The sequence below is a fragment of the Plecotus auritus genome (assembly GCF_963455305.1).
Source record: "Plecotus auritus genome assembly, chromosome: 3".
Classification (NCBI taxonomy): Eukaryota; Metazoa; Chordata; class Mammalia; order Chiroptera; family Vespertilionidae; genus Plecotus; species Plecotus auritus.
Window position 1 is genome coordinate 131,976,271 of NC_137772.1, and position 24,723 is coordinate 132,000,993.

Sequence of the window (24,723 nt, forward strand, 5' to 3'; positions counted from 1 at the left end):
TTTAAAAGTATAGAGAACAATATAATAACCAGGTACCCATACCCCAATTTCAACAAGTAGCAACTCACGGTTACCTTTTCTTTTTTAAAAAATATGTGGTCTGTTGTTGTTTTTTATTTCAGAAAGAGGAAGGGAGAGGTATAGGGAGATAGAAACATCAGTGATGAGAATTATCAATAGGCTGCCTCCTGCACGCTCCCTACTGAGGATTGAGCTCACAAGCAGGCATGTGCCCTGACCAGGAATGGAACAGTGACCCCCTGGTTCATGAGTCAATGCTCAACTACTGAGCCATGCTGGCCAGGGCTCCGTTATTCTTAATCTTACCAGAGTCCTAAAAAAGAGGTAGGGAATGGGAGTTGGTGGTGTGGAGAAAGAGGATCTGCTATTCCCAATGTCTATCAGAAGAGAAAGTTTTACCTCACCTTTCAATACCCTTTGTCTCCTTCAGTCCCTGAATGTTTTATATAGGATGTACTTCTGCTGACTCCCTGCCATTGCTCTCTAGTAATTACATGCTAATTATTGAAAACCTACTGTATGCTATGCACTATTCTAAGCATGGGATACTGCAGTGAACAAAACTGATAACCTTGCCTTCATTCTAGTGGGGAAGGGAGGAATACACCCTCCACAAATACATAGGTGTTAGATAAGTACTGTGGAGGTCACTATCTCCATAGGCAAAGGGTAAGAAGGGCCGGAGAGGGGACAGGGGTACCCCTCCGATATGGGACATTTAAGCAGAGAGCCAGAGGAAATGAGGGAGTCAGCCATATGACTATCTGAGGGAAAAGCACTTGGCATGTTCAAGGAAGAACAAGAAGATCAATGTGATGGCACGGAGTGAGCAAAAGGAATGGCAGGAGGTGAGGAGATCAGAGAACAGCAGTGGGGCCAGATTCATGCGGCCTTTAGCCGTGGTAAAGATTTAGGGTTTTACTTGAGTGTAGGGGTGCAGCATTGAACACAGTTCTTAACTCTGCTAATGGGCGGTGAGAAGAGTTTAGGTTGCTTGTGATCAATGGTGGGTGGTATAATTCATTCCAGTACCAAATGGAAATGATTTTTGAATTATTTATTCTTCACTATTTTTCTTACCACAGTTTCCTTCCTTGGTATAGAGACAAGATGAAGAGAATGTTTGCTTTTATACCTCCTGTTCCTATGCCTCAGCCCTTTTGTAGTTAAGAGTGTTATGTATTTGTCTGAAAGTCCTGACATGAATGCCACAGGTTTGCTGTTCTGGTGTTGCAGATGCCTATCCTCAGGGGGTTTGCCCTCTGGTTTGAGCTCAATTAGAGGTTTTGGTGCCTGGTGTGAGATAATACTTTGGGAATGTTGTTTTTGAAGAAAGGATGCAATCCTGTCTCAGAGGAAATGCCTAGCACACAACTGGAGATAAACAAGTCCTTGTTGTCTTTACAGCTCTTTGTCCGGAGAGTAAAATGGTAAATGACTTCTAAGGGTACTTTCTTCCTCAAAGTCAGCCTTACGCAGTTTCAAATACTAGATTTCTTGCTAATGAGCCATGTGAACTTGGGCCAGTTACTTTGCCTCTGTGCCTCAGTTTCTCCATTTGCATCATGAGGATAATGGTGCTAATCTTAAACATTGAAGATTGAACACAAAACATGGGAAGCACTGAGCTTTGCTGGGCACATAGATGTCCCACAAAACATCTGTGCTGAACCGACTCAGGCTTCTGGGCCAGGGAAGGGGGCGGTATTTGGTAGGGCAGGTAGGGAGTATACTTGTCGCTATGGTCAAGGAAAAATCGGTTTGTTTGTTGCTTCCCAGAGAGTAGCCATGCTACTGCCAGTACATTAGCGATGAGCTAGTTGCATCTGCCCTCTGAGGGCTTGAACCCTGGCTTCAGTTCCGACTCTGACATTTTGTATGTCGGCTACCTTCTCTTAGGTTTTACAGTTAAGGTCTCTACTGTATAGTAGACACCAATTTCAGCTACCATAGGGCAATTTCAGGGAAAGTATATCCAGAATGGAAATCCTAGACCCCTCCGTCTATCAGAGAACTCACCTTGCCTTCCTCTTCCCACCCAGCCTCCTAGAAAGATGCCCAAATACCTAGATAGAAGGAAATTTTTCCCAATGAAAATAATTCTAATTACACTTTCACTCATATCTAATGCCGAACAAACCTGTGGCTGAGAAGTGGTTCTTTAAAGGATTGTATGTTTTTCTGTATAGTGTAAGCCCAACTCTTTTTTTCTGTTCTAAATGAAATCAACATGAAGCTATAGACTTTGATGGGCCTGGTTGTAGAATTTTCACTCAGCCAGCTTTCCTGTGGTTCTGGATGGTGTCTGTCCTGTCTTTTAGTTGTAGTTTTGAAATTGTTGTGCGAGGCAGCAGTTTAAGTGCTTACCTTTTACCCTTTGCACTAAGTAATTTCCTGTCTCCATCCCTCTGTTCCCACTCAACTCTAATCTATGCACCCCCATTCCTTAACTGCACCACTTTGACAGCCCGACATCCTATTACTCTTTCTACACTACTCTCCATGCAGCAGCCAAGTTCTCCTTGAAACCTGTACACTGGATCATATCACGCCGTTGCTTAAACTCCTTTAGTGGCTTTCCACTGCCCTCTGGGTCAAAGTCTGGTCCTTTACCCTGGGCAACAAGCCCTGAAAAATCTGACTTCTGACTTCTCTCCACCCTTAGCCTACATCGTGTCCCTCCTCACTAGAAGGGGCGGCCACACTGGCCATTTTCTGCACTATGACTGGATCCCTGCCTCCCACTGGGAGAGTTTCTGCCCTTATCTTCATGGGGGTGCCTTAGAGGCTGGCTCTCATTCTTTGCATCTCAGCTCAAATGTCACCTTCTCAGAGAGGCATTCCCTGACTGGCCTGTCTAAAGGGGTCCTTCCCAGTTAGTTGTTCTCATCATTCTGTTAAATTTCCTTCTTTGCACTTAATTTATGTTTACTTGTTTTTTCCTCCACTAGAATATTAAGTTCTTTTTGTTGTTGTTGTTGTTGTAGAGATCCCCCTGGGAAGGCACATGGGCATTCTTTAATTATTTTTTTTAATCTTTATTCAGATTATTACAATTGTTTCTCCTTTTTCCCCCCATAGCTCCCCTCCACCCGGTTCCCACCCCGCCTTCTGCCCTTACCTCCCCCCGCACTGTCCTCATCCATAGGTGTATGATTTTTGTCCAGTCTCTTCCTGAACCCATACCCCTTTCCCCCTGAGAATTATCATTCCACTCCCTTTCTATGCCCCTGATTCTATTATATTCACCAGATTATTCTGTTCATCAAGTTTTTAATTCACTTGATTTTTAGGTTCACCTGTTGATAGATATGTATTTGTTGTTCATAATTTTTATCTTTACTTTTTTCTTCTTCCTCTTCTTTAAGAATACCTTTCAGCATTTCATATAATACTGGTTTGGTGGTGATGAACTCCTTTAGCTTTTTCTTATCTATGAAGCTCTTTATCTGCCCTTCAATTCTGAATGATAGCTTTGCTGGGTAGAGTAATCTTGGTTGTAGGTTCTTGCTATTCATCACATTGAAAATTTCTTGCCACTCCCGTCTGGCCTGCATAGTTTCTGTTGAGAAGTCAGCTGACAGTCGTATGGGTGCTCCCTTGTAGGTAATTAACTGTTTTTCTCTTGCTGCTTTTAAGATTCTCTCTTTGTCTTTTGCTCTTGGCATTTTAATTATGATGTGTCTTGGTGTGGTCCTCTTTGGATTCCTTTTGTTTGGGGTTCTGTGCGCTTCCTGGACTTGTAAGTCTATGTCTTTCACCAGGTGGGGGAAGTTTTCGGTCATTATTTCTTCCAATAGGTTTTCAGTATCTTGCTCTCTCTCTTCTTCTAGCACCCCCATAATTCTGATGTTGGTACACTTGAAGTTGTCCCAGAGTCTTCTTACACTATCTTCAACTTTTTGGATTTTTTTTTTTTTTTGCTTTTTCGGTTGAGTGTTTTTTGCTTCTTTGTATTTCAGTTCTTTGACTTGATTCTTGTGTTCCTCTAGTCTGTTTTGGGGTCTCTGTATAATATTTTTTATTTCAGTCAGTGTATGTTTAATTTCTAGTTGGTCCTTTTTCATATCTTCGAGGGTCTCGTTATATTTATCGGCCTTTTCTAGGATATTCTTGAACAGCCTTGGTTTTGAATTCTATATCCAGTCGTTTGTTTTCCTCCATTTCTTTCGTTTGTGATCTGTTTCTTTGATGCCGCATTTTCACTGCTTCCCTGAGTTGGTAGGGTAGATTTGTGTGCTAGGTTTCCTATATGGCCCAGTGAGTCGGCCTCCCCAGTTAACCTGAGGTGGACACTCTTGGTGCACCCCTTTGTGGACTGTGTGTACAGCCTTGTTGTACTTAAGACTTGATTGCTGTTGGTATCACTGGGAGGAATTGACCTCCAGGCCAGTTGGCTGTAAGGATCAGCTGTGTCTATGCTGGGAGAAGTTCAGTGCTGGAGACAGCCTTGTAGGATTAGACTTGCCAAATTGCAATAGCCTCTGTGCTCAACTTGGATGGGGTGGAGTCTCAGGGCGGAGCAGACAGTCTTGGCTTCCCATCAGCCTTGCGCTTGCGCGCACGCGCGTACCTTCAGACCTCTGCCTTCCCCGGCTCCCGAGTCTCCGCCCGAGAGTCCAGACTCCCCCTGTAAGACCATGGGTCCCCAGGGGCTCGCCCGGAACTGGAGTTCAGTGCAGTCAGAACTGGGGTTCAGTGCGGTCGGGGTCTTCCTTCCCCCTTCCGCCAAAGAAAATCAGCCAGGCTCTCAGCCACCCTTCCTCTCTGCGCGCACAAAGACCCTTTGCCGTATCTCCAATTCTCTGTGAGCTTTTCTCTTTGCTTCTAGTTGTAGAATTTTCACTCAGCCAGCTTTCCTGTGGTTCTGGATGGTGTCTGTCCTGTCTTTTAGTTGTAGTTTTGAAATTGTTGTGCGAGGCAGCAGTTTAAGTGCTTACCTATGCCGCCATCTTGGTTTCTCCCTATTAAGTTCTATTTTAAAAAATATATTTTTTATTGATTTCAGAGAGGAAGGGGAAGGGAGAGGGAGAGAGAGATAGAAACATCAATGATGAGAATCATTGATCAGCTGCCTCCTGCACACCCCACACTGGGGATCCAGCCTGCAACCCTGGCAGGTGCCCTGACCAGGAAACGAACTGTGACCTCCAGGTTCACAAGTTGATGCTCAACTAACGAGCTACACCAGCTGAGCTAGAATGTTAAGTTAGTGACTGTGGGGAATCTGTCTTTCTTATTCACCACTGTATCTCCAGCACATAGCACAGTGCTTGATGATAGTAAATCTCAATTAATAGTTGTTGATCATTGTTTATAACAGTGAAAAATTGCAAACAGCCTTATTGTTCACTAATAAGGTGTTCATCAAAGAAATTATGGTAGAATCATGTGATTGGATATTATGTTATATGGGGTAATGTTTTATGGGAAGAAAAAAATGTTAATCCTATTTTTGTAAAAAAAAAAAGCGTCTATATTAGATATTTAGGAAATACTGCAAGGACAGGTATGAGAATATCATTTTTTTTTTCTGGGTTTGAGTGCTTTCTCTTCCTTTCCTTTTTAAAAAACAATTTGTATTTGAACATTTTCTACAATAAAACAATATTACTTTTACAGTGACAAAAAAAGTATTCTAACTGAAGTTATAATGTGTCATGTGGGGTGGAAAACAATGGTGTTTGTGTAAACAGTCTTTGAAGATTGAGAATCTGAGTTGACTTCCTTTCTGGTTTCAGCTCTTGAAAGTATGAAGAATGATCCTGTGGAATCTAACCAGATATTGGTGAATACTCTTCTGCAAAATATTGAGGAATATGTTAATCCTGAGGACAGCTCTACTTCCATTATAACTACTCGCTTCTTCAGATTATCTGGCAGGAAAGCCCGAAAAAGAAAGAGGCACCTATTTAAGACTGTCAGACGGGAAGGAGACAACGATACCGATAGGCAGAGGAATTGGCTCCTAGGCCCTCTAAATTTACTGTGCACCTGGTGCAAGGGAGGGTAAAAAATACTCCCCTTATAATAGGCAACTTAAAAAAGTCAACACAGTCACAAGCACCAAAGTCTGAAAGTCCCCCTGAAGAAACTGAATTGATCCAAAAACAAGTTGCTCCTGGTCACTGTGAACATTTAGAACTGGTGGCTAAAGCCTTTTCCAGCTGTTTATCCAGATGTCAGTGCTTGACTCTACCGTAGTCTCTGCCACCTTTTGTCCAACTGGATGGGCTACTTTGGTTTAACCCCAAATAGGTAGTTTTGATCTTAGACGATATAGTATATTCCTTGTTCTTTGTCTCCCCTAGGCTACTGTTAGCTATCAGTCTATACATTTGTAAATAAACGTTGTTTTTCCATTCTAAAACAAAATGGCTTCCTTCCTAGTTTTTGGGGTTAGGGGGTAAACCTGAGTGACAGCAACAGCTCTGGAAGCAGTTCCTTCTACCTTCACCTAAAGTTTCAAATGACAAAAGGGAGGAGTAGGGTGGTAGAATCACACGGTACCTCGTTTTCAATCTTCGCCCCCACCTCTACAAAGGTTGCATGAAATTCACATGCTTGACACATTTCCACGGGTGTATTCAGATTTCAGGTTAGAGATAAAAGGCGGGCTTCGGGTTACATACAGTGGAGCAGCAATAACTCTCTCATTCAAAAAGCACATCAGATTGCCACGAAAGCACATTATTGTTGAGATAACTTTGAATCCATTCTAATTTATTTTTCAAATTATTCTAGAACTTAGATTTGAATGCTTGCTCCCTCTACTTCATACCAATTGTTACTGACTAGTTCTCTATACTGTTTCATTATTCCTTGTGCCTGACTTTTCATCTACAACATGATATTATAATACCTCCTGGGTATTGTCCTCCAGTATCCATTCTTCCTTTCTTCCCTGTTTGTTTGTTTTTAAAACTGTGCATTTGTTTGCCCAGAACAAAGAATATGTATCCCATCCTCCCTTGCAGCTAGGCGTGGCCATATAACTAAGTTCTGACCAAGTGGGTGTAAGGGAAAATGGCATATGCAACTTCCAAGAAGTGTTCTTAAAGGGCAGGGGCACATCCATTGTTGTACCACCTGTCTTCCTGGTGCGTAGACTGTAGACATGGTTGGAACTAAGCATCTGCCTTGGACCATCAGGAGGAAGTGATATATTGGAAGTTATAGCAGAGCCAAAAGATACGATAGAACCTAGATCAGTTATGAGAATAGAGCTCTTTTACAGTTTGGATAGCTTACCCTGAAGACTTTGTTTATCTGGGGGATGTGGTAGAGATAAAATTTTATCTATTTTAACCAATCTTGAGTTTTCTGTCACCACCAAACCCAATCCTGATGGATTTAATCTTTCAACATTGCTGTAAGGATTAAAAGAGATAATAACTATAAAGAGCTTAGCTGTTTGGCATGAAGTAAGAAGGCAATACTTTTTTTCCAAAGTCATGAAACTATTAGGCTATTGGAACTTAGTTCTGAGAACTTTGAAAGGGGTGAAAAGACCAGAGAACTAGTTCCCACTTTGGTCAAATTCACTAATTTTACTTCTTTGAAGTTAGCAGTGATCAGAATGATTTTGATTGCTTCTAAATTTTATGAACTTTTAGATAAAATCTTTTTGAAATTTGGTTTCCTCATATAAAAATGAGAATAAACTTTCTTCATGGGCTTTACAGAATTAAACAAAATAGTGCTATATACTAGATATATCTAAGTGCTAAATAAATGGCTATAGTTATTACCCAGGTGTGATGGTTAATTTTATGTGTGAACTTGGCTGGGCCATGGTGCCAGATATTTGATCAAACACTATTCTAAATGTTTCTGTGAGGGTTTTTGGATCAGATTAACATTTAAATCAGTGGACTTTCAGGAGAGCAGATTATTTTCTACTAGAGGCCCGGTGCATGAAATTCATGCATGGGGCGGGGGGGGGGGGTGTCGTCCCCTCAGCCCAGCCTGCACCCTCTCCAATCCAGGATCCATATTACAATCCCGGACCGCTGGCTCCTAATCGCTCACCTGCCTACCTGCCTAGTCACCCCTAATTGCCCCCCCTCCCGCTGGCCTGGTAACCCCTCACTGCCTCCACTGCCAACCTAATTGTCCCCAACTGCCCCTCCTGCCAGCCTGGTTGCCCCCAACTGCACACCCCCTGCTGGCCTGGTCACCCGCAACTGCCACCCCTGCCAGCCTCGTTGCCCCACGCAGCCTGCTTGTTCAGTCCTTTGGTCATCCCTCAGGCCAGCCCTGGGTGGCTGAGCAGCTGACACCCAAGGCTTGCCTGCGCCTCAGGCATCAGCTGGGCAGTGAACATTCGAGGCTTGCCCGCGCCTTGGGCCGGCCCTGGGTGGCTGGGTGGCTGAGGCGACTGGGGGACTCCGGAGGCAGGCGCACAGGGCGGGCCCGGCCATGCCGCGTGCCTGCCACCCCAACAGAGCTGAGGGAACTCGGTGCCGCCATCTTGTGGCTGTGGGAGCCGCCATCATTGAGGGCATGGCAGTCAATTAGCATATTCCCTCCTTTTTGTCTGTGGGTGCCACCGTCTTTGAGGGTTTGGCAGTCAATTAGCATAATCCCTCCTTTTTGGCTATGGGCACCGCCATCTTTGTGAGGGTGTGATGGCCAATTAGCATATTGCCTCTTTATTAGATAGGATAACTTGAGTGGGCCTCATTCAGTCGGTTGAAGGCCTGAACAGAACAAAGACTGATCTCCCCAGAGCAAGAGGAGATTCTGCAAGGAGAAAGCCTTTGTACTTGAACTGCAACTGTTCCTAGAGTCTCCAGCATGCCAGTCTACCCCATCAGATTTTGGACTCACCAAGCCTCCATAATTGTATGAGCCAATTTCTTAAAATAAATCTGTCAGGATATATATCCTGTTGGTTCAGTTCCTCTGAAGAACCTTAACGAATGCATATGATGTCCTCAAGGTTCATCCATGCTGTAGTATGTGTCAGAATTTCCTTCAATTTTAAGGCTCTTTGCAGATACCACATTTTGTTTATTCATTCATCCACTGATGGACACTTGGGTTGCGTCCACCTTTCAGCTATTGTGAATAATGTGTCTAAAAACAGGGAGATTCAAATATCTGCTCAATTCCCTGCTTTCACATCTTTTGAATATATACCCAGAAGTGGAATTGCTGGGTCATATGGTAATTCCATTTTTAATTTTTTGAGGAACTGCCATGCTGTTTCCCATAGTGGCTGCACCATTTTACATTCCCACCAGTAGACACAAAGGTTCCAATTTCTCCACATCCTTGCTTACCCTTTTTTTTCTTCCTCTCTCCTTCCTTCCTTTCCCCCTTTGTTCCTTCCTTCGTTCGTTCCTACCTTCCTTCCTTCCTTCCCTTTCACCCTCCTCCCTCCCTGCCTTCTTTCTTCCTCTTTCTTTTTTTTTCTTTCAATAGCCATCTTAATGAGCATGAGGTGATATCTCATTATGGTTTTGATTTCCATTCCCCTATGATTAGTGATATTGAACACCTGTTTATGTGCTTGTTGGCCATTTGTATACCTTCTTTGGAGAATTATCTATTCAACTACTTTGCCCATTTTTTAATTGCGTTATCTGATTTTGTTGTTGCTGTTGAGTTGTAGAAGTTCTGTACATATTCTAGTAGTAGCCTTTTATTGGATATATGATTTGTAAATATTTTCTCCTATTCCATATGTTGTCTTTTCACTCTGTTGATTGTTTATTTTGATGCGCAGAAGTTTTAAATTTTGTTGTAGTTCAACTTACCTATTTTTATCTTTTCAGCCTTTGTGTTTGTTATATCCAAGAAATTATTGCCATCTACTATCATGAAGTTTCCCCCCATTTTCTTCTAAGATTTTTATAATTTATAGTTATGTTTAAATTCATTTTAAGTTAAGTTTTATAAATAGTGTAAGGTCCAACTTCATTCTTTTGCATGTGGATATCACCCCCCCCCCTTTTTTTTTTAACTATTCATTCCTTCAGAAATTCTATCACTTACCATAGGTTTAGTTCTTTTCCCAGGGGTGATCAAATCCATACATCCAGATTGCCTCTTTCCTGAATTCTAGTCCCCCATTTTCAAAACTATGGAATACCTCTTGGAGTCAGTGAAAGTGGGGCAGCCAGGAAATTCAGTTTGATTAATTACTGACTATTAGATGAGGAAAGAGAATATGTCCCATGCCCACTACAGTGTGGCTTAATGAGCAAAAGTAGTATAATTAGATGTACACTGGACAGTTATCAAATAAACTGAGGTTGAGAGAAACAAGTTGTACTGTTCCAGGGAGAGGCACATGGGATTGGGAACAACTGGTCTCTAGAAAGGTGTTTTCTCTTATAAGACAGGCGCATTTCATGGGACTTTCTTGGTGCCTAGGTAATATGTCTCACTCAAATCCCTACGTTTTCCTGGTTTTGAGTCTATGATCACCAAGCAATTCCAATTCACATCCACTTCCCAAATAGAAAATTAGCTTTTGCTCACTGGAAAGGGCTCCTTTATAAATACACATCCATTAGCAAATGTAAATTCAGTGATTATGTATCTGTAGTGAGCCTGATACTTTCTGAGTTACTAAGATAATTCAGCTTCTGGACTGATGCTCAGTTAATGACCTTTCCTATAGCTGGTCATGTGGTTTAGATACCCTGACCTTTCCTCCCTAGACAAAACATCTAGGCCTCAGTTTTATTTCAATTACAGGCAGAAAAGCAGCAAAACAAGGGGGGCAAGCCAGGACCAGCTACCTGATGGCCCCCTTCCCTGGCATTGACCAATCAGTGGAGACCATAACCCTGAAAGGATATACCTGGAAAAGCTGATGAATATTCTATTGAGATCCTTCTCTAAGAACTCCCCTAAACTCCCAGCCTTTAAAACCCTCAAGACAAGGACCCAGCTCCCAGGGAGTGTGCTGTGCCTTTCCCTTCCCCCTGTTCATTCCCCACAGGCGTGCAAATCCCAAACTCTAAGGGGCCCCCATGAGACTTGCAACCAGGGGAGCAATGGACAGCGGCAGCTCATCCTGGGCTAACCCCTGAATCTGTCTCCAAGGCCCCTGTTCTCTGAGCCAAAGTAGCCCTGCCTCAGCTAATTTCTTTCCTATAACATTTCCAGAGGCCAAAGCAGACCACCTAGGTCTCCTGTTGCTTCTTCTATCCTAAGCCCTTCCTGTTTCACTTTCCCCAGTGTTAATAAACATACTCTTGAAATTACCTGGACTTGTGTTGTGAAATCTTTCCTGCAGGAAGTCAAGAACCCACACACTACTGGCCTGCCTGAGGCAGACTGCTGTGGGCCCTCTCTCTGTCCAGTAACTAAATTAACTCCAATTAATATTAGTAATGGTTAAACTTTTTTAGGCTTGTATAATGCAGCATGCAAGGTGCTAAGCCCTTTATGTTACCAAGAGGATTTCAATGATCTCACAAAAAGCCCATAGGATAGGTCCTTTCCCCCCAAAACTGTAAAAGGAAATTTATTTCAAAAGTCACAAGGTAGAAGAAATGAGCAATAGAAGAAATGGGCTCCAGAAACAAGTTACAGGGGCAAAAGAAAAGGACCCTCCGAACTTAGGAGAAAGAGAGAGGCAAGGAGAACCGGCCTGGGGGGAAGAAGAGGGAGGAGGGAAGGGGCGGGGAAAGCCACAGGTGTGCTCCCAGGAGGGAGATCTCCAGGATAGGTCCTGTCATTATCTCCATTTTATAACTAAGAAAACTGAGGCTCAGAGGCTTTAAACAACATTCCAAGGCCACCCAACTAGTTAATAGTAGAGGAGGGATCTGCATCCAAGCAGTGTGACTTTACTAGGGCATATACTTAAAATTAGCAAGAAGTAATGAGAACAGGAAGAAAAAAAAGTATCAAAAAAAAAAATGCTGGCCAATGAATAACTTAAACAACACACAATATTTAGCTCTGCGATTACTAGCAAAAAAGGCAAAGAGGAATACATAACAGGGTTAAACAGCTCTCACTGTTGAGTTATAGAAAGCATATTTGTACATTATGTGGACAAAAAGGAGCCACATCTAAACCTGACAAGCGCAGGGGAAGCCTTCGGGGAGGCCTTACAAACTCAGAGACCTGAAGTAATCACATAGGATGGTCTGAAATTAAAACTCTAAGCAAAAGCAATTCATGGCAGGTAGTCATGTCTTAGGCTAGAATCTTCCCTGACAAAAGTCAATTTTTCCCTTAATTGAGCCTGTCTATTGCCTATTTTTTCCTGAGCCCATTTCTTCTATAGCCACACTGGCTGGGCTAAAGGGACTTCTTTAAGAAGAAAAGAAAAGATCAAAAATATGAATGAGAAAATATAGGGAAGCCCAGGTTGGTATGACTCAGTTGGTTAGAGCGATGTCCCATACACCAAAAGGTCATGGGTTTGATTCCCAGTCAGGGCACATACTAGTACCTAGGTTGTGGGTTCAGTCCCAGCCCTGTTCAGGAGGCAACCAATTGATGTTTCTCTCTCTCCTTCTCGCTCTAAAAAAAACAAAAAACAAAAAAAACACTCCACAAACAAAACAACAAACAACAAAAACATGTCCTCAAGTGAGATTAAAATAAAATTTTTTTAAAAAGAAAATAGAGGAAAGAAAAAGCTGACAAAGGCAAAAAATAAAAGCAGTGGATCAATCAACTATACAGCTAGTACAAAGGTTAAAAGGTAAACGTAGGAAGATCATGTATAATTACAATAATAAATTAAGAGACACACAAGAACTAAAAATAATGACAAAAACATAAATGTAGAGAGGATGAGTAAAAATTGTAGTGATTCTAGAATGTGTTTGAACTTAAGTGACTATCACCTTAAAATAGACTGCTAGACTGCTATAAACGAACCACAAACCAAAAATTGACAAGAGATATAAAAAATAATAAAGAAATCCAAGTATGACACTATTGAAAGTCAACAACATGCAAGAGATAAAGCAAGGGCAAAAAAACAAACTGAGAAGAACAATAAAAACAATTAGAAAACAATGAATAAAATGGCAATAACTATGTACCTATCAGTAATTACTCTAAATGTAAATGGTCTAAATGCTCCAAAGAGATAGGGTGGCTAAATGGATTACAAAAAGAAAAAAAGGCTGAATCAGGAAGAAACAGAAAATCTTTACAGACTGATAACTACAAAATCAAATCAGTAACCAAAAACTTCCAACAAACAAAAGCCCTGGACCAGATGGCTTCACAGATAAATTTTACCAAATATTCAAAGAAGAATTAATACATATCCTTCATAAACTATTCCAAAAACTCAAAGAGCAGGGAAGGCGTCTAAACTCATATTATGAGGACAGCATTACCCTGATACCAAAACCAGACAAAAACAGTACAAAAAGAAGAAAATTAAAGGCCAATATCTTTGATGAACATAGATACAAAAATTCTCAACAAAATATTAGGAAACAGAATTCAGCAATACATTAAAAAGATCTTACAACATGTTCAAGTGGGATTTAATCCATCAGGCTGTTTTAATATCTGTAAATCAATTACCGTGATACACCACATAAACAAAAATAAAATATAAAAATCACATGATCATATTAATAGATGCAAAAAATCATTTGAGAAAATCCAACATCCATTCATGATAAAAAAAAAAAAAATCTCAGCAAAATGGGTATAGAGGGAACATATCTCAATGTAATAAAGGCCATATATGACAAACCCACAGCTGACATCATACTCAATGGTGAAGAGCTAAAACCTTTTTCTTTAAAAAATTTTTAAATATCTGAAAGTCTTTAAAAAATTATTTTTATTGATTTCAGAGAGAAAAGAAGAGGGAAAGAGAGATAGAAACATCAATGATGAGAATCATTAATCGGCTTCCTCCTGCACGCCCCACACTGGGGATCAAGGCCGCAACCCAGGCATATGTCCTTGGCTAGAATTGAACCCAGGACCCTTCAGTCCACAGGCCGAGGCTCTATCCACTGAGCCAAACTGGCTAGGGCTAAAAGCTTTTTCTTTAAGATCATGAACAAGAGAAGGATGTCCACTTTCACCACTTTTATGCAACGCAATCCTGGAAGTCCTAGCCACAGCAATCACACAAGAAAATGAAATAAAAGGCATCCAAATTGGAAAGGAAGAGGTAAAACTGTCATTATTTGCAAGTGGCTTAATAATATATATAGAAAACTCTAAAGAATATACCAAAAAAAAGAAAGAAATTTAGGAAATGGTTGCATTTTTATACAGCAACTAAGGTCCAGTGCATGAAATGCATGCATAGGTAGGGTCCCTAAGCCTGGCCAGCAATCAGGGCCGATTGGGGCCTTCCTTCATTCCGTGCGGCCCCCTGGTGGTCAGCGCATGTCATAGCAAGCAGTCGAACTCCTGGTCTCCCAGTCGAACTCTGGAAGGGACACTTTGCATATTAGCCTTTTATATAGAGAGATGGGCTCCTCCTGAGCCAGGATTGATATCTCAGTCAGCGCTGCATTTCTTAGCACAGAGCCCAGCACACAGTGGGCCCTAAGTACCTACTGATAAAAACTACCGAAATCCTAGAAGCACTGAGATAAATTACCCCTGTGCAGTAGAGGAAATGATCTGCTGCCCCCTCCTGACAACATGCAGCACTGTCCTAACCACAGACATCCCTTCCCTGCCCTTCATGAACCCACGCACCACCCCCCAAAAAAAAGTGGTGAAAAGGAAAGCAGAGAAAGGAGCTGATATTGAGTTGTCTAAAGAGACAAATTGGATTGAGGTGTTGGTAGGACACCTCTGTCAGCTCCCACACGTGTCCATGCAAGGTAGGGTGCATAGCCAGTCAGTGCTTCAAAAGGAGGGGCACATCCTTAGAGTACGTCTGACTCCCTCCACACACACTAAACTGTATACTTGGATTATATCTTAATTCTTTCTCATTCTATGTTGTTGTTATTGTCTTGTTACTATTACTGCTGCTTCCATTTATTTTAGTAGGTGATCACTAAATTTTCCCTCCATTGTTGTAAAGTATTTGTTTTGTTTCTTGTACTGGGCAAGGCAAAAAAGTAAGTTTACAATTATCTGTATGGAAAATAATACAATAATTAATAAATAATAATACAAGCATAAACTGTTTTTGCGTATTCACAACTGTAAACCACTTTTGCCCGACCTTATATTTGAAGTCTGAACTGACCACTAGCTTCTCCTAATTTTAATTCAGCTTCCTATTGATAGGAGGTTGTCTCTGATGTTCTGTGTTTCTCAACTTTCTGCCAAAATCCAGATCCCAATTAGGATTCACCTACTCCCACTCCTTCCCACGGCTTCAGCAAATTTTGTGACATAATGCACCCCCTCCTGGTGAAAAGAAGCATTATTTCAGCTCCTATTGGGACTGCAGGTCTAATTGGGTTTTTTGTTTGTTTGGTTGGTTTTTGGTTTTTTTAATTCTCACCCCAGGATATTTTTTCCATTGATCCTTAGGGGGAAAGGGAGTGAGAAAGAGGACAAGAGAGAGAAAGAGAGAGTAACAGAAACTTCCATGTGAGAGAGACACACTGATTTGTTGCCTCCTGCACACACGCCGACTGGGCTGGGGATCAAACCTGCAACCCAGGGAATCAGGAATTGAACCTGTGACCCTTCAGTGTACAGGCGGACGCTTTAACAGCTGAGCCACATGGGCCAGACAGGAAAAGCCTTTTTCTTTTCTTTTTTTTTTCTTTCTTTCTTTCTTTTTTTTTTTTTTTTTATCTTTCAGCTAATTTATTTTACTCTGATTATAGGCTGAATGTAACAGAGGAACTGACGTCAAATAACAAGATGAAAATTCTCAATGTCCAGACCGGGTTCACAGATGCCAAACATGTTAACTAGAGAGCAGTGCTGAGCAGCAGCTGCCTCTACATTGAGATCCCAGGCGGTGCTCTGCCCTGGGGAGCAAAGATAGCTTCGCAGTTCGAGTTTGCAGAGGAGCAGCTGCATGCTGACCATGTCTTCATTTGCTTCCACAAGAACCATCCTGAGAGAGCCACTTTCCTCCATACCTTCAGCTTTATGGGCTTTGAGATTGTGAGACCAGAGCACCCCTTTGTCCCTGAAAGACCCAATGCTTGCTTCATGGCCTACACATTTGAAAGTCTTCTGACGAGGACGAGTAGCAGCTGCACCCCTCACCTTTGCCACCACTGACAGATCATCGCAGATCATAGCCCCTTTATGTGTCTCGCTTTGTGCTGGTGGTGTTGCCAATTGCTGCACTGGGGTGCAAATGCCAGGCCTGCTCCCCTCTTCTGGGTTTATCCACATGTTGTAATGGTACAAATAAATGCTCACTCCTTGTTCAGTGCTCCACCAGGAAGCCTCTCCCTAGGGACAGGCATCATGTCTTATTCATCTATTTATTTCTCAAAGTTCCAGAGCCTGGAAGTCTACAATCTAGCTGCCAGCAGGGTCATTTCCTGGTGAGGGTTACTTCCTTGTTTGTAGATGGCCACCTTCTCACTGCATCCTTACATGGTGGAGAGAGCAGGAAATGCCTTTTTCAATTAAATAATCTCTTCTGGGCTCCAAAGAAGTCCTCCTTTTCTCTTATTTAGTTCCTGTCCACTTATCCTTTCCCTGAAGAATTTACTGAACTACTTTCAGAATGGCACCATAAACACTATCTTCATGTAAAACAATATCTGCCCTCCAGCAGTTGACAATATGTTTGGTGAGACATGGCACATATGAAGAAAGATTGTTCCCATCCTCAAGAAGTTTGTAATTTCACTGAAAGATAAGGTGTCCATCTGCACTGGCTTCTCCAGGATGACTGGAGAAAACCATGTAATGTATAATAAAATGGGAAATTTATAATCACTGGATACTGAAAATGTGTGGCATAGAAAAGAAGTGTTTTCAGTTAGGTGGAGCTATCAGCAAGGAGGCTGGGTTTGAACTGTCCTATGCTAAGTAGAAATAGGAAAGAGAATGGAAAATTCATTGTCTGAGGGCCTGGAGGCATTCTGAGTCCCAGGGACAAGGGTCTCATAAGAGCTCCAGAGGAGGGGAGACATGGTATGAAGTGGTCAGTCAGCCACCCTGCCACATTCTCCCTATTAAGACCTGTGCCAGCAAGACAGGAGCAGCAAAGAAGACAATATATTTTGGCCTCCTTTGCAAGAGCCCTGCCCCGCAACTCTAGCAACAAACCCCGTGCCCAGGCAGAGAGACAGAGTGAAGTGCTGGTAGACTAGAGTGAAGTGCTGCGCAGGCTGACAGTGCCACCTCAATGTCATCAGTGAGACCAGTGCCAGTTTGGAGATGAGGGGTGGGACATGTTGGGCAGACCAATGAACCAGAGAATCCCAAAGGAATGAGGTGGCCTTAATCTCCCAGACTCCCCACCCCTCATTAACAGAATCAGCTTAGGTCGCAGAACTGTGAGACACTGTTCTAAAATAATGACAGCATGTCAGGTTTGCCTTCCCATGAGAACTGAGTGCAAGGGCTAGAGAGTCTCTTTCTCCAATACTTGTTCCATCAGTTCAGCCACTCCCACTCCCATACTTCTTCTTTTTAACATATTTTTATTTATTTCAGAGAGGAAGGGAGAGGGAGAAAGAGATATCATTGTTTGGCTGTCTCCTGCATGCCTCCACTGGGGATCGAGCCTTAAACCTGGGCATGTGCCCTGACCAGGAATGGAGCCATGACCTCCTGATTCATAGGTCAATGCTCAACCACTAAGCCACACCAGCTGGGCTCCCATACTTCTGATGAATAGCCTAAATGTTCCATCATCTAAGTAGTTTCTTACCATCTCAAGCCAAAATTCCTCTACTTCCAAAATCTAGTACTCTCTACCTGATAATATCATACCACTCATCCAATACACTCCAAGACTCCTCTACTCTCTGTGTCGTGGATGGTCATGTCCACCTTGGGGTGGTTTCCTTGTACCGTTCCCACCATCTGAAAGACCCTGCCCCCTCCACTCAGAACAAGACGGTAGAAACAAAACAACACTGGACTAAGAAGCAAAGAGCTAGGGATAGAACCAAGATGGCGGCATAGGTAAACACTATACTTGCTGCCTCTCACAACCACATCAAAATTACAACTAAAAGGGGAGGATCCAAGATGGTGGCGTAGGTAAACACCTAAACTGCTGCCTCGCACAACAATTTCAAAACTACAACTAAAAGTCAAAACGTCTATCACCCAGAACCACGGGAAAGCTGGCTGAGTAGAAGTTCTACAACTAGAAGGAAAGAGAAAAGAGCATTGAGACGTGCACAAGCGCTGAAAAGCTGAGATATGGAGGCACGCGTATCCGGCTGGCGGCGGGCGACTGGGAGCGCCGCTTTTTTCAACCCAAAGGGAGATAAGCTCCCGATTACTCCAAACTCCAGTTTCTGGGGAGACGCGGGGGACCCAAAGTCCTACAGGGAGAAGCTGGACTGTCTGCCATCGGGTCGGAAAGTGAGAGTGGCTTGCTTGCAGGGCTGCACACAGGAATAATTGTTTACTGCACTGGGGTGCCAGACGCAGGGATGCGGTCAGAGACACAGAGCCAGCTAACTGGCAGCCATCCCTGTTTGCCACGCCCTAGCCTAGTGACGCCCTGAGACCCCGCCCTGCACAATCTACAAACCCACCCAAGCTCCAAGCAGCGGCTTTAGCATATGAATGGCCTACCCTATCACAGCTTAACCTAGCAAACTTGCAGCCCCGGTGAGACAGCTCCAAAACCTCCAAACCCCAAGCAAAGAGGAGAAAACTGTAGTTCTCGCTGTAGCTCCTGATGGGTGGCCTCAGACAGTAGCTGATGCACCCCATTGGAGATCCAGAAGCCAGTGTACCTAGTGGTCAGTGTGAGACACCAGATTTCAACTCCTCACATCCATAAGTGACACATTCAAGAGGCAGACTCAGTGAGCACCAAAGCCCCACTGAAACAAGTCCTGCACCATAAGCATGTCTCCAGCGCAGCAGTTCTTCCATTATAGACACAGCGGGTCCTCACAGCCAATTGGCCTGGAGGTCAATTCCTCCCAGTGTACCAACAGCAATCAAGGCTTAACGACACCGCCCTGACCGGCTTGGCTCGGTGGATAGAGCGTCGGCCTGCAGACTCAAGGGTCCCAGGTTCGATTCCGGCCAAGGGCATGTACCTTGGTTGCGGGCACATCCCCAGTAGGGGAAGTGCAGGAGGCAGCTGATCGATGTTTCTCTCTCATTGATGTTTCTAACTCTCTATCCCTCTCCCTTCCTCTCTGTAAAAAATCAATAAAATATATTTAAAAAAAAAAAAAAAAAAAGGCTTAATGACACCAAGACTTTGCACTCAGCCCACAAGGGGGTGTACCAAGAGCATCCTCCTCAGGTGATTGAGGAGGCTGAGCTAATGGCCCCTATAGGTCACCTACCACACAAAGCCACTCCATCAACACAGGGAAGCAACCAAAATGCGGAGACAAAGAAACATGTCACGAATGAAAGAAATGGAGGAAAGCAAACTACTGGAAGACATAGAGTTCAAAACCACATTTATAAGGTTACTCAAGAATCTTCTAAAACTGCTGAGGAACTTAGTGAGACCTTTAAAGATCTTAATGAGAATGCCAAAAAAAATGGAAAAGGACCAGTCAGAAATTAAGCATACACTGTCTGAAATAAAGAATAATATACAGAAATTCAACTGTAGATCAAAGGACCCCAAGAATCAAACCAAAGATCTGAAATATGAGGAAACAAAAAACACCCAACCAGAAAAACAAAAAGAAAAAAGAATCCAAAAATATGAAGATAGTGTGCCGAAACCGGTTTGGCTCAGTGGATAGAGTGTCGGCCTGTGGACTGAAAAGTCCCGGGTTCGATTCTGGTCAAGGGCATGTACCTTGGTTGTGGGCACATCCCCAGTGGGAGGTGTGCAGGAGGCAGCTGATCGATGTTTCTCTCTCATCGATGTTTCTAGCTCTCTATCCCTCTCCCTTCCTCTCTGTGAAATATCAATAAAATATATTTTTTTTAAAATATGAAGATAGTGTAAGGAGCCTCTGGGACAACTTCAAGCGTACCAACATCTGAATTTTTGGGGTGCCAGAAGAAGAGAGAGAGCAAAATATTGAAAACCTATTAGAAGAAATAATGACAGAAAACTTTCCCTACCTGGTGAAAGAAATAGACTTACAAGTCCAGGAAGTGCACAGAACCCCATACAAGAGGAATCCAAAGAGGACCACACCAAGACACATCATAATTAAAATGCCAAGGTCAAAAGACAAAGAGAATCTTGAAAGCAGCAAGAGAAAAACGGTTAGTTACCTACAAGGGAGTACCCATACGACTGTCAGCTGATTTCTCGGCAGAAACTATGCAGGCCAGAAGGGAGTGGCAAGAAATATTCAAAGTGATGAACAGCAAGAACCTACAACCAAGATTACTCTACCCAGCAAGGCTATCATTCAGAGTTGAAGGTCAGATAAAGAGCTTCACAGACAAGAAAAAGCTAAAGGAGTTCATCACCACCAAACCAGGATTACATGAAATGCTGAAGGGTATTATTTAAGAAAAGGAAGAGGAAGAATAAGGTAAAGATAAAAATTATGAACAACAAAATGACATCAAATACATACCTACCAACAAGTGAATCTAAAAATCAAGTGAATAAAAAATCTGAAGAACAGAATGGACTGGTGAATATAATAGAATCAGGGACATAGAAAGGGAGTGGACTGACAATTCTCAGGGGGAAGGGGGTGTGAGGGGAGCGGGAAGAGATTGAACAAAAATCTTACACCTATGGATGAAGACAGTGGTGGGGGGTAAGGGCATGGGGTGGGGTGGGGTGGGGAATCAGGTGGAGGGGAGCTATGGGGGGAAAAAAAGAGGAACACCTGTAATAATCTGAACAATAAAGATTTATTAAAAATAAAAAATAAAAAAAAAGAAAGAGCATAAAAAAAAATTACAACTAAAAGGCAGAACAACTACCACCCAGAACCGTGGGAAAGCTGGCTGAGTGGAAGTTCCACAACTAGAGAGGTGAAGAAAGCATAGTGAGACTGGTAAGAGGTACAGAGGTGCGGAAAGTGCTGGCACCTGGATGTGCTGCTCTTTTAATCAGGAGGGAGATACAAGCTCCCGCTTGCTCTGAGCTCCAGTTCCAGGCGAGACTCTGGGAACCCAGACACATACAGGGAGAGCATGGGGGTGGGGGGGGCAGATGTGGAGATGCAGTGACCTCTCTGGTGCAGGGCTGACTGGCAGCCATTGCTGTTTGCTCTGCCCTGGTGATTCCCAGAGACCCCACCCCACCAAAGCTGTGCACATTGGCTTTTGCATATGAATGGCCTGTCCTTTCTCCACCTAAAAATCTGTCAAACTGCAGCTGGGTCAGAGAGCCTCAGAGTTTCCAAAAGAAGGCCCAAGGCCAGGCAGCAGCACTGGCTTTGTTTCACAGCTGGGCCTCGTCTGGGCACTTCCAAACCCCATACAGAGAGGAGGAATCTGCAGATGTCTCTGTAGCTCCTACTGGGCAGCCCCAGACAGTGGCTGACCTTGTACCTCCTTGGAGATCCAAGAGCCAGTGTACCCAGTGGTCAGAGTGAGACCATACTGGATTACAACTCTTCATATCTATAAGAGACACACTCAAGGGGCAGACTCAGTGAGCACCAAAGCCCCACTGAAGCAAGTCCTGCCCAATAAGGGTGTCTCCTGCACAACAGATCTTCCAGTGTAGACACAGCTGGTCATCACAGCCAGTTGGCATGGAGGTCAATTCCTCCCAGTGATACCAACAGCAATCAAGGCTTAACTACAAGACTGTGCACCCAGCCCACAAAGGGGTGCACCAAGAGCATCCACCTCAGGTGACTGGGGAGGCTGAGCCACTGAGCCCTATAGGACACCTACTACATAAGGCCACTCTATCAATTCAATGAGACTTAGCAGCTACCCAGTACATAGAAACAAACACAGGGAAGCAGCCAAAATGTAAAGACAAAGAAACAAGTCACAAATGAAAGAAATGGATGAAAGCAAAATACTAGATATAGAGTTCAAAATCACGGTTATAAGGTTACTCAAAAATCTTCTAGAAATCTCCAAGAAATTTAGTGAGACCCTCAAGGATATGAAAAAGGACCAATCAGAAATTAAGCATACACTAACTGAAATAAATAATAATATACAGAGATTCAGAAACCAAGATGGCGGCATAGGTAAGCACCTAAACTGCTGCCCCGCACAACAATTTCAAAACTACAACTAAAAGATAGAACGGACACCATCCAGAACCACAGGAAAGCTGGCTGAGTGGAAATTCTACAACTAGAAGGAAAGAGGAAATCTCAGGGAGAAGGAGCAGCAAAGAGCAGAGGTACGGAGACACGCGCGCACAGAGAGGAAGGGCGGTGGAGTGCCTGGCTGGCTTTCTCTGGCGGAAGGGGGAAAGAAGCCCCCGACTGCACTGAACCCCAGTTCCGACTGCAGTGAACCTCAGTTCCGGGCGAAACCCTGTGGACCCAGGCTCATACAGGGGGAGTTTGGACTGTCAGGTAGAGAGAAAGGCACACGGAGACTCGGAGACTCGGGAGCCGCGGCGGCAGGGGCAGGGGTCTGGAGGCGTGAGTGCACACAAAGACTGACTGTGGAGGTTGCCACGGGCTATCCCTGGCAGAGGGGAGTCAGAGGCTCCTGACTGCACTGAACCGCAGATCCGGGCGAGCCCCTGGGGACCCACGCTCTTACCGGGGAAATCTGGACTGTAAGGCGGAAACTCAGGAAACTCGGGAACCTCGGAAGGCAGAGGTCTGGAGACCCGCCCAAGGGCAGGGCTGACGGGAAGCCGAGACTGTCTGCCCCGCCCTGAGACTCCACCCCTTCCAAGCTGAGCACAAAGGCTTTTGCAATCTGGCAAGGCTAATCCTATAAGGCTGTCTCCAGCACCGAACTTCTCCCAGCATAGACACAGCTGATCCTCACAGCCAACTGGCCTGCAGGTCAATTCCTCCCCGTGATACCAACAACAATCAAGACTTAACTACAACAAGGCTGTACACACAGTCCACAAAGGGGTGCACCAAGAGTGTCCACCTCAGGTTAACTGGGGAGGCCGACCCACTGGGCCATATAGGAAACCTAGCACACAAAGCTACTCTACCAACTCAGCAAAGCAGTGAAAAATGGGGAGACGAAGAAACAGATCACAAATGAAAGAAATGGAGGAAAACAAACGACTGGATATAGAATTCAAAACCACGGTTATAAGGCTCTTCAAGAATATCCTAGAAAAGGCCGATAAATACAACGAGACCCTTGAAGATATGAAAAAGGACCAACTAGAAATTAAACATACACTGAATGAAATAAAAAATATTATACAGAGACCCAACAGCAAACTAGAGGAACGCAAGAATCAAGTCAAAGATTTGAAATACAAAGAAGCAAAAAACACTCAACCGGAAAAGCAAAAAAAAGAAAAAAGAATTCAAAAAGTTGAAGATAGTGTAAGAAGCCTCTGGGACAACTTTAAGCGTACCAACATCAGAATTATGGGGGTGCCAGAAGAAGAGAGAGAGCAAGATACTGAAAACCTATTGGAAGAAATAATGACAGAAAACTTCCCCGACCTGGTGAAAGAAATAGACTTACAAGTCCAGGAAGCGCACAGAACCCCAAACAAAAGGAATCCAAAGAGGACCACACCAAGACACATCATAATTAAAATGCCAAGAGCAAAAGACAAAGAGAGAATATTAAAAGCAGCAAGAGAAAAACAGTTAATTACCTACAAGGGAGCACCCATACGACTGTCAGCTGATTTCTCAACAGAAACTATGCAGGCCAGAAGGGAGTGGCAAGAAATATTCAAAGTGATGAACAGCAAGAACCTACAACCAAGACTACTCTACCCAGCAAAGCTATTATTCAGAATGGAAGGTCAGTTAAAGAGCTTCACATATAAGAAAAAGCTAAAGGAGTTCATCACCACCAAACCAGTATTATATGAAATGCTGAAGGGTATTCTTTAAGAGGAAGAAGAAGAAAAAAGTAAAGAGAAAAATTATGAACAACAAATACATATCTATCAACAAGTGAACCTAAAAATCAATTGAATTAAAAATTTGAGGAACAGAATAAACTGGTGAATATAATAAAATCAGGGGCATAGAAAGGGAGTGGACTGATAATTCTCAGGGGGAAAGGGGAATGGGGGGTGCAAGAAGAGACTGGACAAAAATCGTACACCTATGGATGAGGACAGTGTGGGTGGAGGTAAGGGCAAAGGGTGGGGTGGGAACCGGGTGGAGGGGAGCTATGGGGAGAAAAAGGAGAAACAAATGTAATAATCTGAAAAATAAAGATTTATTAAATTTAAAAAAAAAATATATATATATATATATATATATATATATATATATATATATATAGAGATTCAACAGCAGACTAGAGGATCCCAAGAATCAAGTCAAAGATTTGAAATACGAAGAAGCAAAAAACACCCAACTGAAAAGCAAAAAGAAAACAGAATCCAAAAATATGAAGATAGTGTAAGGAGCCCCTGGGACAACTTCAAGCATACCAACATCCAAATTATGGGGGTGCCAGAAAAAGAGAGAGAGCAAGATATTGAAAACCTATTTGAAAAAATAATGACAGAAAATTTCCCCTACCTGGTGAAAGAAATAGCCTTACAAGTCCAGGAAGTGCACAGAACCCCAAACAAGAGGAATC

At 43.2% G+C, this 24,723-nt stretch overlaps 1 protein-coding gene across 1 annotated transcript in view; it reads left to right on the plus strand.

The window, feature by feature from the left end:
* The window catches only part of LOC308244175 (maestro heat-like repeat-containing protein family member 1), a gene marked incomplete at both ends in the record, with an annotated part of 77,209 nt that extends 61,024 nt beyond the window's left edge, over positions 1–16,185 (plus strand). The window contains 2 exons of the mRNA XM_080660161.1: positions 5,763–5,941; positions 15,871–16,185. Of these exons, the coding sequence (XP_080516287.1) occupies positions 5,763–5,941; positions 15,871–16,185 (494 nt within the window). The remainder of the gene's footprint in view (positions 1–5,762; positions 5,942–15,870) is intronic.
* Positions 16,186–24,723: the final 8,538 nt, after the last annotated feature.